General features: G+C 45.9%; 1 protein-coding gene across 2 annotated transcripts; it reads right to left on the minus strand.

Annotated features, from left to right (window-relative positions):
- Positions 1 to 428: 428 nt before the first annotated feature.
- CCKBR (cholecystokinin B receptor) lies at positions 429 to 12690 on the minus strand. 2 transcript variants are annotated; one of them, NM_001135362.2, is given in 5 exon segments: positions 429 to 1545; positions 1747 to 1904; positions 2213 to 2462; positions 2623 to 2874; positions 12449 to 12680. In NM_001135362.2, coding segments are annotated over 2 exon segments (645 nt in total). In that variant the 5' UTR covers positions 1859 to 1904; positions 2213 to 2462; positions 2623 to 2874; positions 12449 to 12680; the 3' UTR covers positions 429 to 1012.
- Between the last annotated feature and the right edge of the window lie 530 nt (positions 12691 to 13220).

Raw genomic sequence — 13220 nt, forward strand, 5'->3', positions numbered from 1 at the left:
AAAAATCCCTACGCTTTAATTAACTTCTGTATACTTGTCATGGTCTGATCTCTGGTGTTTCAAACACACATTGAATAAACTTGGTCTTATTATACAGTGCTTCCTCTTTTATCTTTTCATCAAAATTTAATAAGCATCCATTAATATAATACCTTAACAGTGGCACCACTTTGGGATAATGTGATCAGGAATCATGATATGTTATGAATATGCCATTTTCCATCCCCATTCACAGCTATTACAACATTGGAATGTAGGTAGAGGATGAAAACTCAGAAAGAATATGCACAGCCACACTGAACCTCAGAGGCTAGGCTTTCTGGGAAGGGGTTGTGCACAGCAGTGTGCAACAGTGGGAGAGACCTGACAGAAGGATACTGCAAAATCCTATGCCTCCTCACCTGCCCCAAAAGAATCCAGACAGGAAGTTCAGGAGGAAGCCAAATAATTTATTATTTCTTGAACAGTTTGGGTAAGGAAGGAGAGGGCAGGGCCACGGTCCTTAACTGGAAAGGGATGAAGAACCTTTTCAGTGCAGAACAGCCTGTTGGTCAGAGGTATGAGATTAGGCCTGATGGTATTTTCAGTGCTGATTGGGAAAGGGCATCATGAGGTCAAACTAGGAGCATCCCAGAGTCAGTCCTGTGCCGGCCTCCACAGTCTCTATAACAATCAGTGCCATTCATCTGTGTGTGTGAGAGGCAGGTCAGCCCTTGTCAGAGTTCCCACTGTGTAGAAATAGTTCACTGCTAGGGATGCTGTGTCTACACAAGGTCAGTGTCATGTTTCTATGGGCCAGGCTCAGTCCCATATCAGAGGCATGCCTCCTTTCCTGTGTACTGCTCTATTCTTGTTCCTCTTGTGTCAGGTAAGCTACCTTTTCCTGTGCGTTGGGGTTAGTCCATGCTTTGGGTGTTGGTGTCCTGTGTCAGTTGTGGTTTGTGTTTTGTGTGTCTGGAAGGGTCAGTGCTTGTCATTTGCCCTGCCTCAGCCCCCATGGCCCCTCTACTCCTCAGCCAGGGCCCAGCGTGCTGATGGTGGTGTAGCTAAGCCTGGACAGCGAAGCAATGGAGGGAGTGGGAGGGTCCTCATCAGGAAGAGGCCTGGGGCGAGCTCGTGGAGGCCGGGGGCAGCAGCGAGCGCACGTTTCCAGGCAGGCCTGGCGAAAGCGGCGGTGCATGAAGCAGTAGACCAGGGGGTTGACACAGGCCGAGGCATAGCTCAGCAAGTGAATGAAGGAGATTGGAGCACCTGAGAGTGCTCGATGTGCACCCGGGCCATCAAAGGCGCGCCACGTGTTGGCACTATAAACTGGCAACCAACACACAAAAAAAAGCACAACGATCACCAGCAACATTCGCACCACGCGCTTCTTAGCCAGCAGCTTGGCCTGGGTGGGCCGGGAGCCGGGTCCTGGCCCAGGAGCCGTCAGCGCCGTCAGCTCCAGGGCAGGCCGGGAACGTGGAAGTTGCACGTAGCAGCCATCGCTGTCTTCGCCAACCGCGCCAGTCTCAGGCCGGCAACGCCCGTTCTGGTGAACAGCACCTGAGCACAAAGGGCGGGCGGTCAGAGAAAAAGGCGAGTCCTCCCAATCTCCAGCCCAATTCCCACCTGACCTCCGCTCCCAGCTTAACCCCATTTCCAGCTTTCTTCTCACCTTCATTTTAGCCCCACCCACTCCAGCAGGCCCCGTCGCCCTCCAAAGCTCCGCCTCTCCCAGATTTTGCTCACGTGGTCCAGCCCTACCTGGCAGCCCGCCTTGGTTTCGGACCCTGCTTTGGCTGTCGCTGTCACTGTCACCGTCAAAGCGAAGCCCTAAGTAGAGCTCGCGAGAGATAAGCCCGTAGGCCACGGCCATAACCACACCCGGGATGAAGAACAAGAGCAGGAGCAGCAGTACGGACCTGCAGGCAACACAGACAGATCACTCGGGTTTCTGTCCAGCTATAATCACAGATGGAGAAAAAGCCAAGGACTAGTGTTTCTAGGGCTGTGGCCAGGTACCTGAAGTAAGAGTAGGATTTGGGGGTGCCACTGGGAAGGGAGAGAGAACTGGGGAGGGGACCCAAACTGGAACTCCAGGGTGGTGGATGCGGAATAGGAATTGGCATGGTAATTCTCCGGGAAGCTGGAGGAAGATTCTGGGCAATGGTCGTAAGCATCTAATAGGGGTGAGAAAGGAATTCCTAGGATAGTTTGTGGGCAAGCTCACCAGGTCTGGCGGACCCGCGCACTGGGCCAGCGATGCACGCACTGCAGCACACGAGGCCCCACTGGTTGCACGACCGTGTACACGGGGTAGGGCACCATGAGTAGTCCGGACAGCAGCCACGTGGCTACAATCACGCGAGCCGCGTGGGAGCGCGTCTGCCACACACGTGCCTGCAGTGGTCGGCAGATGGCGCTGTACCGCTCCAGTGCTATGGCCACGAGGCTTAGCGTGGACACGCTCACAGACACCCCTAAGCAAGGGAAGAGAGAGGGAGTCACCTAGGAAACTTGCACTACACAACCATCAATGGGACTTCCTCACACCCCTCCCTGCCAACCGGGGAAGACCCCTACACAAGAGCTTTAGGAGGGGAGAGTGGCAAGTGGGGGTGGGGTGGTTGTCTCACCCACCCATGAGGTAGGAAACCGCCTTGCAGATGACTGTGCCAAAGATGAACGTGCCCATGAGATTGGGCAAGAGGGTGAAGGGCATGCAAGCCACAGCCAGCAGGAGGTCGCTGACTGCCAGTGAGAGGAGGAAGGCATTGGTGACAGTCCTCAGGCGGCGGCTCAGTCCCAGGACCACGATGATGAGCACATTTCCTCCAACGCTCATCAGGAAGATCACTGCGTAAAGAGTGATTCTAATGGCCAGCTCCAATTCTGGGTAAGAAAAGGGAGAGGTGGCAGTAGGGGGTCAGCCTTCATTCAGTCAAATCCCCCTCCTTCCCTCTTATCCCCAACCCTCACTACCCAGCCAGATGCCTACATTCCCCACCAATGAACTGCTCAGTAAATGGTGAACTTGAATCCTTTAGCCTTCTAACCCTTTGAGGTTTGGTTAAATTGGCCCAACTCTGCCCTTCCTTAAGAAAGCCTGTCTCTTCTCAAGGTTTGTTCCAAATCTTTCCTTCTTTTTGCAGCCAAACTTCTTAAGAGGACATTTGTGTCTTCTCATTTGCGCTTCATTCCATTACAATACAATATTCTGTACCCTATGAGTGCATACTTCTTCCCAAGTACACTAATCTTTAACTGCTAAATTCAAAAGTCCTTTCTTAGCCTATTCTATTTGACCCCCCTAGAGTATTCTACACTGTTGACAACCCACTACCTTTTGAATCACATCAGATCATATCTTTATTCTCTAAAAACAAAAGCAAAAAAAAAAAAAAAAACAAAAAAACTTCACTCACTCTCTACTGTCTGCAACCCCTCAGAATATCATCAAGATCCTCCCAGAAGGGACCTCTTTCTCTCCCACCCCCTCCCTGTACTGCAGGCATTTAAGCAAGCCACTGGATGACTCAATTTCTTGAATGCATCATTTGCACTTGTGACTCTCTCCCTGCTCAAGCTGGTTTCTCAGACCGGAATACTCTTTTACCAACCCTCCTCACAACTTCCACTCCTCATCACAAGCTTATTTTCTGTATCTGGTGAATTCCTATTCATCCCTTGTTGGTCAAGACTCAAATTGACTGCTACTTCTTCTGTAAGGCCCTTCTGGACACCTCATTTGGTATTACTCTCCTCTTTCTCTGACCCATGACTGTTTCTTACACAACTGTTAAAGCCTATTTTACTTCTGCCTTGTATTTTAATTCTCTCCAAACATTCATTCTCACTCTATAAACATTTACAGAGGACTCCCTTTGTGCTAGGCACTGGGGACAAAGAGATGAACATGACAAGATCCCTGCCATTTGAGAGCTCACAGTGGGGAAGTAAACTCAGATACATAAACAGATGTGATAAGGAGTGAGGCTGAAGGATGTATAAGGTGCTGTCAGAGCTCATAAGAGGGACACCTGTGTGAGGCAGAGGGGCTGGGAGGCTGACCCCATTCTTTTGTGTCATTGTCTATTAAAAGATGGATTAATCTTTGGACCACCACATCACAGCCAAGCAGATTTAGATAAAATTGAATTGGATTGAACAGGACTGAATCACTCACAACTATGGCCTCAGCATGAGAGGGATTAGAGCTGGAAGGCAGAGAGGGCAGGGGACAGAGCCTCCTAGATTGCAGAGAAGGAAAGCCTCAAAGCTGCAGCCCTCTCTTCCAGAGCCCCATACTTTGACTGATTCTCATTTTAGCTCCCAAATTGAAAACTACAGCCATGCACTGAATAACGATGTTTTGGTAAATGACAAATTTCATATACGATGGTGGTCTCATAAGATTATAATGAACAGCTGAGTGCAGTGGCTTATCTTTGTAATCCCAGCACTTTGGGAGGCCAAGGCGGGAGGATCACCTGAGGCCAGGAGCTTGAGATCAGCCTGAGCAACATAGCAAAATCCCATCTCTACAAAACATAAAAAATTAGCTGGGTGTGGTGACACATGCCTATAGTCATAGCTACTCAGGAGTTTGAGGCAGAAAGATTGCTTGAACCCAGGAGTTCAAGGCTGCAGTGAGCTATGATAGTGCCACTGCACTCCAGCCTGCATAACAGAGTGAGACTCTGTCTCAAACAAAACCCAAAATAACAACAACAAAAGATTATAATGGAGCTGAAAAGTTTCTATCACCTAGTTATGTTATTGTAACATTGCAGCATAATGCATTATGTATGTGTTTGTGGGGATACTGGTATAAACAAACCTACTGTGCTGTCAGTCATATAAAAGCCTAGCACATACAATGATGTACATAATACTTGATAGTGATAATAAATGACTGTGTGACTGGTTGATGTATTTACTACATTATACTTTCAATCATTATTTTAGAGTATACTGTTACTTATTTTTTAAAAAAAGTTAACTATAAAACAGACTCAGGCAGGTCCTTTAAGATGTATTCCAGAATAAAGCACTGTTATTATAGGAGATGACAGCTCCATGTGTGGTGTTGCCCTGATGACCTTCCAGTGGGACAAGATGTAGAGGTGGAAGATGGCAATATTTATCCTGACCCTGTGTAGCCCAATGTGTGTGTTTGTGGCTTTGTTTTAACAGAAAGGTTTTTTTTTTCTTTTTTTTAAGTTAAAAACAGAAAAATGCTTATAGGATAAGAGTATAAAAAAAGAAAATATTTTTGTATAGCCATACAATGTGTTTTTTGTTTTACACTGTGTTATTACAAAAGAGTCAAAAAGTTTATAAAGTAAAAAGTTACAGTATGCTAAGTTTAATTTATTACTAAATAAATTTAGTGTAGCCTAAGTATCCAGTGTTTATAAAGTCTACAGCAGTGTACAGTAATGTCCTAGGCCTTTACATTCACTCACCACTCACTCACTGACTTAGCCAGAGCAACATCTACTCCTGCAAGTTCCATTTATGGTACGTGCCGTATACAGGTGTATGATGGTTTATCTTTTATGCTGTATTTTCACTGTACCTTTTCTATGTTTAGATACACAAATACATAATATTGTGTTACTCTTCCCTACAATATTCAGCACAGTAATATACTGTACAGGTTTGCAGCCTGGGAGCAATAGGCTATACCATATAGCCTAGGTATGTAGTAGGCTATACCTTCTAGGTTTGTGTGACAAACACTCTATGATGTTTACACAATGAAATCACCTAATGATGCATTTCTCAGAAGGTATCCCCATCATTAGTTAATGCACAACTGTATTTTCTCATAACAAAAACCAATTTATTTAGAAATTGTAGGCATCAAATAAATGCTATTTATAAAAACTTCCAAATTGAACTCAGCAGTAACATTCTTTGCTCAAGACCACACACCTGATAAGGGGCTGAATCAGAATAGAAGCCAAGTCCCTGATCCCTAATGTGCTTTGCCTCCTACTGTTTGTTCCTGCAGTACTCTGTTATTCATCATACTACCTCCTTGTTTTTTTTTTTTTGTTTGTTTGTTTGTTTTTGTTTTTGTTTCTGAGATGGAGTTTTGCTCTTGTTGCCCAGGCTGGAGTGCAATGGCATGATCTTGGCTCACCACAACCTCTGCCTCCTGGGTTCAAGCGATTCTCCTGCCTCAGCCTCCTGAGTAGCTGGAATTACAGGCATGCACCACCACGCCCGGATAATTTTGCATTTTTAGTAGAGATGGGTTTGTCCATGTTGGTAAGGCTGGTCTCGAACTCCCGACCTCAGGTGATCACCTGCTTTGGCTTCCCAAAGTGCTGGGATTACAGGTTTGAGCCACTACACCCGGCCCATACTGCCTCCTTCTTAGTCAAATCTCAATCTAAATGCCTCTTTCTCCCTCTCTCTATACTCAACCATGGCATTTTTCACTGTATTAGTATGTATGTAATTCTCTGTCTTCCCCACTAGACGAAGAGCTTCTTGAGGACAGGGGCAAGGTCCATCTCGCTCAACAGTATATCCCTAGCACTCATCATCCCTAGCACAGAGGAGGCAGGCAACACACGCTTGTTAATGAATCTTGGATGATTCTGTCTTTCAAGACAGAAGTGCACCTGCTTTCCCCCTCCTCATCCATCCGTCATCTCTGCAGAGGTGCTCCAGCATGCCCTCTCTTCTTCTTTGCCTCTGTCTTTTTGGAGACACATGTTGGAAGGTCCTTGTGGGGGTCAGTGAGAGGTTATGATTTCAGATGCATAACTTTTGTTTTTTATATGCATACCATCTATATTTCCTTTAGAAGCTGGGCCTCTTTCTGTAAGGAAGGATTACGGAATGCTTATAGGTGACAAAATTTGAGGGGAGTAAGTGTGTATGGTGGAGAATAAAGGACCTTTAGGAGGGAGACCTCTGTCAGAGAGGTCCTTGGACTCAGAATAGAGCTGGTGGTTTACCTTGGACTCACTGTTTCTCCTCCAAATCCATTGTCCTCCCACCCCCAGCCTCCACCTCTTTAATCTTTCTAGTTCCATTATCTTGCTTACATCTGCCTCTGGATGTCTTTCTTTAACTAATTATTGATGCAATTGCCACAGCTCAAATTGGTACAGTACTGTGAAGCATGAAAAGCAATTTCTCATTCATTCATCCAGCTGATGTCCCATGTGTGTGCCCTTGACCTTGGCTAATTGTGATGGACCATAAAGATGGAGCTAAATCTCACCCTTATAAAGTTCACAATATGCTTGGGGACTCTTGAAATTTATAAGACAAAGTCCCAGTAAAAATGACCAGCAACTGTGCAGTGTTTTGCTGTTTTACTGGACATTCCTAGCTATTATCTTATTTCCAGCCACCACTGTCTCCACAGGTCTTTGCTGTTGAACAGTTCAGAAATGTGAAAAATTCTAATTAAAAGCAATTTTAGAGCCAGGAGTTTGGGGAGGCAGAGTGAGGGATAAATAGGTGAAGTACAGGGGATTTTTAGGGCAGTGAAACTATTCTGTGTGATACTGTAATGATGGATACATGCCATTATACATTTGTCAAAACCTATAGAACCATACAACACAAAAAGTGAACCCTAATGTAAACTCTAGAATTTAGTGAATAATGTATTGATATTGGCTCATAAATTGTGACACATGTACCACACTAATGTAAGCTGTTAATAATAGGGTAAATTCTGTGTATATGTGTGTTTGTGTGTGTATGGGCACTTTGTACTTTTTGTAAACTTAAAACTGCTCTAAAAATAATCCATTAGTTTAAAAAGTCATGCACAAAATAAATCAGAATTAGACTTGTATGCGTGTGTGTGTGTGTGTGTGTGTGTATTGATGTGTATTTGCGTGGTGGAATATGAGTGATGACAGTGGCTTCAGTGACTAGGAAACAGGCATAGGTAGAAGGATGGGAGATAGCACCTGCTGGGGTACATCCACAAGTGCCTTGCTAGTCTACCCGTGAGCATCATCTCATCATCTTCCTGGGGATGAGAGGAAAACTGGCATCAGACCAGGCGACTCAGAAGATTGAGACAGTTCAGTTCTTCTGGTGTTTAGAAGATCTGTATTTGTTCTGTCTAGATAATGGCAGAGAAGTATGAGCACAAAAATCCAGACAACGTGACATAAAATGAAAACCAAGCCTTTCTAAGGAAAAACTCCACAGCACACTGAAGCTGATGCCTTAAATTCTGCATTCTACTGGCATGTTTGATCTGTTCACCCATGCACACAGACATCAAAGTAATACCCTTGTCTCTATGATAAGCAGGGATCACATCCAACTGACTGTGGGTAGTGGCTGGGTGAATGGGGGAATCCACATAGTGGGTACTGAGGAAGCAGAAGTAATATGCAAGGGTGTGTAGGTAATATCAGAGTGAGTGTTGGGCATACTTTAATCTTTGAAATAGTATATGGGTAGGTGAAAGTCACACTTATTTCTGTGGGACATATCTGGAGAATGGTAACATCTACATGCTTATAGGTAATATCCGATTGAATATGGCTTACATTTAAGTTTAGATAATACCTGAGTCACTATAGTAACATTTGAAAGAGCAAGGGTTAATATCCAATTCTCTGTAGATAACATTTTGTAGGTAACATCTTCAGGAAGCATAGATTACATTCAGAGGTCTACTTGTGAATAGTGGAATATCCAAATAATGATAGAAATTGCTGACTGAGCAGAAGTAATATCCAAGTATGTATGGGTAGTATTTGAGTACAGATGTTAGATGTTAACATGTTAACTAAATTAAGATGTTAATCTGGGCCAGACATGGTGGCTCATATCTGTAATCCCAGCACTTTGGAAGGCTGAGGTGGGCAGATCTCTTAAGCCAAGGATTTAGAGACCAGCCTGGGCAACATGGAAAAACCCTATCTCTACAAAAAATACAAAAAATTAGCCACTTGTGGTAGCACATGCCTGTAGTCCCAGCTATTCAGGGGGTTGAGGTGGGAGGATCACTTGAGCCTGCGGAGGTCAAGGCTGCAGTGAGCCATGATCATGCTACTGCACCTCAGCCTGGGCAACAGAGGGAGACTGTCTCAAAAAAAAAAAAAAAAAAAAAAAAAAGATGTTAATCTGAGTAAATGACATAACTGAGCACCTGAGTGAATGTAAGTAATATTTAAGCTTTTGTGGGTATTATCTGAGTATGTGAGAGTAGTATTTGTAATTTTATGGGTAGTATCTGGGAAAAGCTTACTTAAGTGAGCATAGGTAATATCTGATTGTGTGTGGATAATAATAATATGAAAGTGAGTAGTGTTTGATGGATGGGTAACACCAAAATGACTTCGGACGATATTAAAGTGAGTGTGGTAACATTTGTCTTTCTGTGGGTACTATCTGAGTGAACATGGGTAATACTCAAGTCTACATGGATTATATAAGAAGAATAAAGTGGTAACATCCAAATTCCTATTGGTAACATTGGAGTGAACCTGGGTAACCTATGCATCTGCAGGGATAATATCTGAATGAGTGTGGCTAACAGGGTCTCTGTGTGTAACATGTGACTGGCTGGGTAACATCCAAATGTGTGAGGAGCATTTAGATAAGTGAGGCAAATTTTTGCACCTGTGCTCTGAATTGCGTCACATCCCGCTTTCACAGGGAATCTTCTCTGTTGACTATCCCCTTTCTTATCTGTACCTTCAATCTTCCTCTCTCGGCCCAATCACCATCAAACATTTTAAAAAGCTCTTGTTCTAAAATGCGTGCGCACACACGTGCACACACATAACAAACGTACGCACATCCCCGCCCCCCCACTTCCTCAATCTCCTGCTATTTTTGGCAATATCCTGCTTTTCTTTCTCTTTCTCTCTCTTTCTTTGCCTACCAGACTTCTTCAAAGTTTTGGCTACATACCTTGGTTCACTTCTCATAACTCCCTCTCTCACCAGCCCAATCTTTAACTTACCATAGTCAAGCCTCAATACCTACAACTCCTAAATATTTTCTTGTTATTGAATGTGAAGGATGCTGTTCTGACTGTCCTGTTTTTTATTTATGTAACTTATGTCAATAGCATTTGATATCACTTACCCCAGCCTGCTTGAAACTCTCTTTTTCTTGCTTTCTGGAAGGGCATAGCTCCTGCCTTTCTGACAGTTTCATCTGAATCTCCTTCATAAATTCTCCTTTCTCTGCCTGGCTTTTAAATAATGGTCTTATGCAGAGTCTTGACCTAGGACCTATTTTCTTCTCATTCTATACAAAATTTTATGATTTAACTATTCTTAGGGCTTCTACCTCCTGTAGGCAAAGACCTTCTTCAAGTCTGTATTTCCACCTCAGACCTCTCCTGTAAGTTCCAGACCCCTGGATTCAACAGCTTACTAGGTAACCTCACCTGGATGTCCCACTAACATTTAAACTCAATGGGTTCCAAACTGAATTTATAATTCCCTCTTCCAAACTTGTTTCTGCTGTTTTGTTATCTTTCTCATTGTATACAATTGCTATAGCACCAATATCCATTCAATTGTCCAAGTTAGAAATCTGAATGTCATCCCTTGACCTCTTCCATCCTCTCTGCTTCTAATCTGTTGATTCCATTTCCAGAAGAGGCTCTCAAATCTATCCACCTCTTTCCATCCCCCTTGCCATTACCTTAGTCTCAGCTAGCATCATCTTTCACCCAGACCAGTGTAATATAGTAACCTTCTAAAGTATCCCCCTGCCTTCCATCTTATGTCTTCCAATCCATTCTCCACATTATAGAACTAATCCTGGTAGTACTACTGAATCTTTTAGCAGTTCCTATTGCCCTCAGGATAAAGTCCACATTCCATGGTCAGGCCTAGCAGGCTCTCTGCAAACCCTCTAGGCTGGTCTCCAGCCTGTTCATTATTCCCTTCTTAAGATATATCTTCTAGCCACTCAAAACTATGTCACAGTGGATAAAAGTGCCATGAATTCAAACTTTGAGCTTTTTATACATCTTGTCCTTTTATTTGGGATGCTTTCTGCCTCTTCTGCCTGTTCACTTGGCTGGCTCTCCCATATGTATATGTGTGTGTGTGTGTGTGTGTGTGTGTATATATATACATTTTTTTTTTTTTGCCAACAGGAAGCTTAGAGCCAGTCTCCCTAATTTTTTTGACTTTGTATCTCATTTCCTCAAGAGGCCAACTTTAATTCTCAAGGAGGCTAGGCTGAGCTAGAGGTGCTCCACTTGTGTTCCCACTATCTTTTCCCTATCAAGGCTCTTCTACTTTGTGCTGCAATCCCCTGCTTGTCTGTCTCACCCATTAAACTTTGAGCTCTGTGAAGCAGGAATTGTGTTGGTTTTGTTCAACTTACATTCCCACTGCCTAGCACAATCTCTGGTTCAATAAATATTGGCTGAATGACAGAATCCAAGTGTGAGTGTGTAACAACTCGGCTGAGAAAGCATAGATTATTTCGTGGGGTAAATAAATACTGGGATTACAATTTATTTCAACTTTCCCTTCTTGAGTTTAGAAAAATTTCCTTCTGCTTAACGTTGCTCCTTCACCTAGAATCCCACTCCTTCCTTTTCTGCCCACTCAACTTCAAGACCCAGCTCTAAGGTTCTAGCCTCTGTGAAGTTCTTTTGGTGCCCACAGTTTAGACCCTTTCATGGGACTTCCATTGTGTCTGTGATTTTTCCATTTGCTTGTTTTCTCTCTGCACTTGGCTATGGGCCATGAGGGTCCAGACTGGGTCTAGTTTGCCCTGTGCCCCCAGCACCTAGCCTAGGGCTGGAGAGACAGCTTGGAAGATAGCTGGAGACATTACTTGCAGACAAAGAGAGAGGGCATAGAGCCTTGAAAGCTCCAACTAGGAAGGCAGAGGGGTTTGAGAAGGAGTGAAATGGAGGAAGGCAGCTCTAAGGAGCATCCCCTAGTGTCCAGCCTAATTCAGATTTGAGGATCTTTTTTGGGATGGCTGGGGGCTGGGGTGTCAGATGTGATCACAACTTCAGCTTCCCATTCAAGCTTTCCAGAGTGCTCCCTCCCTCAACCAGCCCCCTTCTTTTCCCAATCCTGCCTTCCTTTCTTCCTTCCCTTCTCTGTTGTGGCTCTGTGAACTGGATGTAAGAGGGAAAAGGAGATCTGCAGGGTTGGCAAAAGGAGGTCCTCGCCTTCTGACTGGTGTCTAGGAGGGGCTGCGTGTTGGGGAAGGGGCTGTGCTTTGGGGTGAGCAGCGGCTCTAGGTGTAATCAGGGGACCAGGATGTGAAGGAGTTCCGACCAGGTGGTGTGAAGCTATGATGAAGTTGTAAGCTGTGGGGGTGAAGGTGTGAGGGGAGCTGTTTGGGGGCTGAGCGAGTACTATGAGGGGCACGGTGTGGGCATTTGAGGAGGTAGTGTGGAGCTCGTTGGGGGGACTCTATTAGTGTTCTGGGGTACAGTGAGAAATAGCTTGTGGAGGGGGCTGAGGGAGGCACCCACCTCGTGTCCCGGCTCCGCGAATGCGAGGGGGCTCGCAGCTGAGGTTGCCCACACTGCTGCTGTTGAGGAGAGGCGCCCCCGGGCGGCACAGGGAAGCCCCCGGCCCGGGTCCGGTTCCCTGCACGCTCCGGTTCAGCTTTAGCAGCTCCATGGACCCCGCCGAGCCCGCCGCCTTACTCAGCTCGACCCGGCGGGCTCCCACCGCGGCTCCACCTGCTCACGCTGCGATTCCGGCTCAGGCTCCCGCCGCCCTCCTCCCCCGCCCCACTGCCCCGCCTGGTCCCCGCCCCCAGCCCAGGCGCCTGCCCCTCCACTCTCCCGCGGCTCGCCCCGCCTGGGTTCCCGTCCCTCCGCCAGCCTCTGTCCCACCAGGTGACTGTGCGCCCCCTCCCCGGCTCGGGAGTTCTGCCCTCCCTGTGCGACTGTCCTTCAGGCTCGCCCCCTCCCTAGATGTGTCCCGTCTCCTCTTAGAGATTTCTCTCCTGCCCACCTCTCTTTATCACCCGCCCCCACCCCCGATTCCCAGGAATGAGAGAGAGAGAGAGAGAGAGAGAGAGAGAGAGAGAGAGAGATTGAAGACAAGAGTATTGGCAGCGTAGGGGGAGGTTTCGGGGAAGGGAGGGTAGGAGGCGTTGGGTGGAGACGGCTGCCACGGATCCAACATCTTTCTCTGGTGTATCAGGGAACGTGGAGGTGGCGTTGGAGACCGGGTCTGCGTGCGTCACCTGCTGAGGCGCGGATGCTTTATTCTGAGCCTAGAGCCGCGTTTACC

Source organism: Pongo abelii, chromosome 9 (assembly GCF_028885655.2).
Source record: "Pongo abelii isolate AG06213 chromosome 9, NHGRI_mPonAbe1-v2.0_pri, whole genome shotgun sequence".
Classification (NCBI taxonomy): domain Eukaryota; kingdom Metazoa; phylum Chordata; class Mammalia; order Primates; family Hominidae; genus Pongo; species Pongo abelii.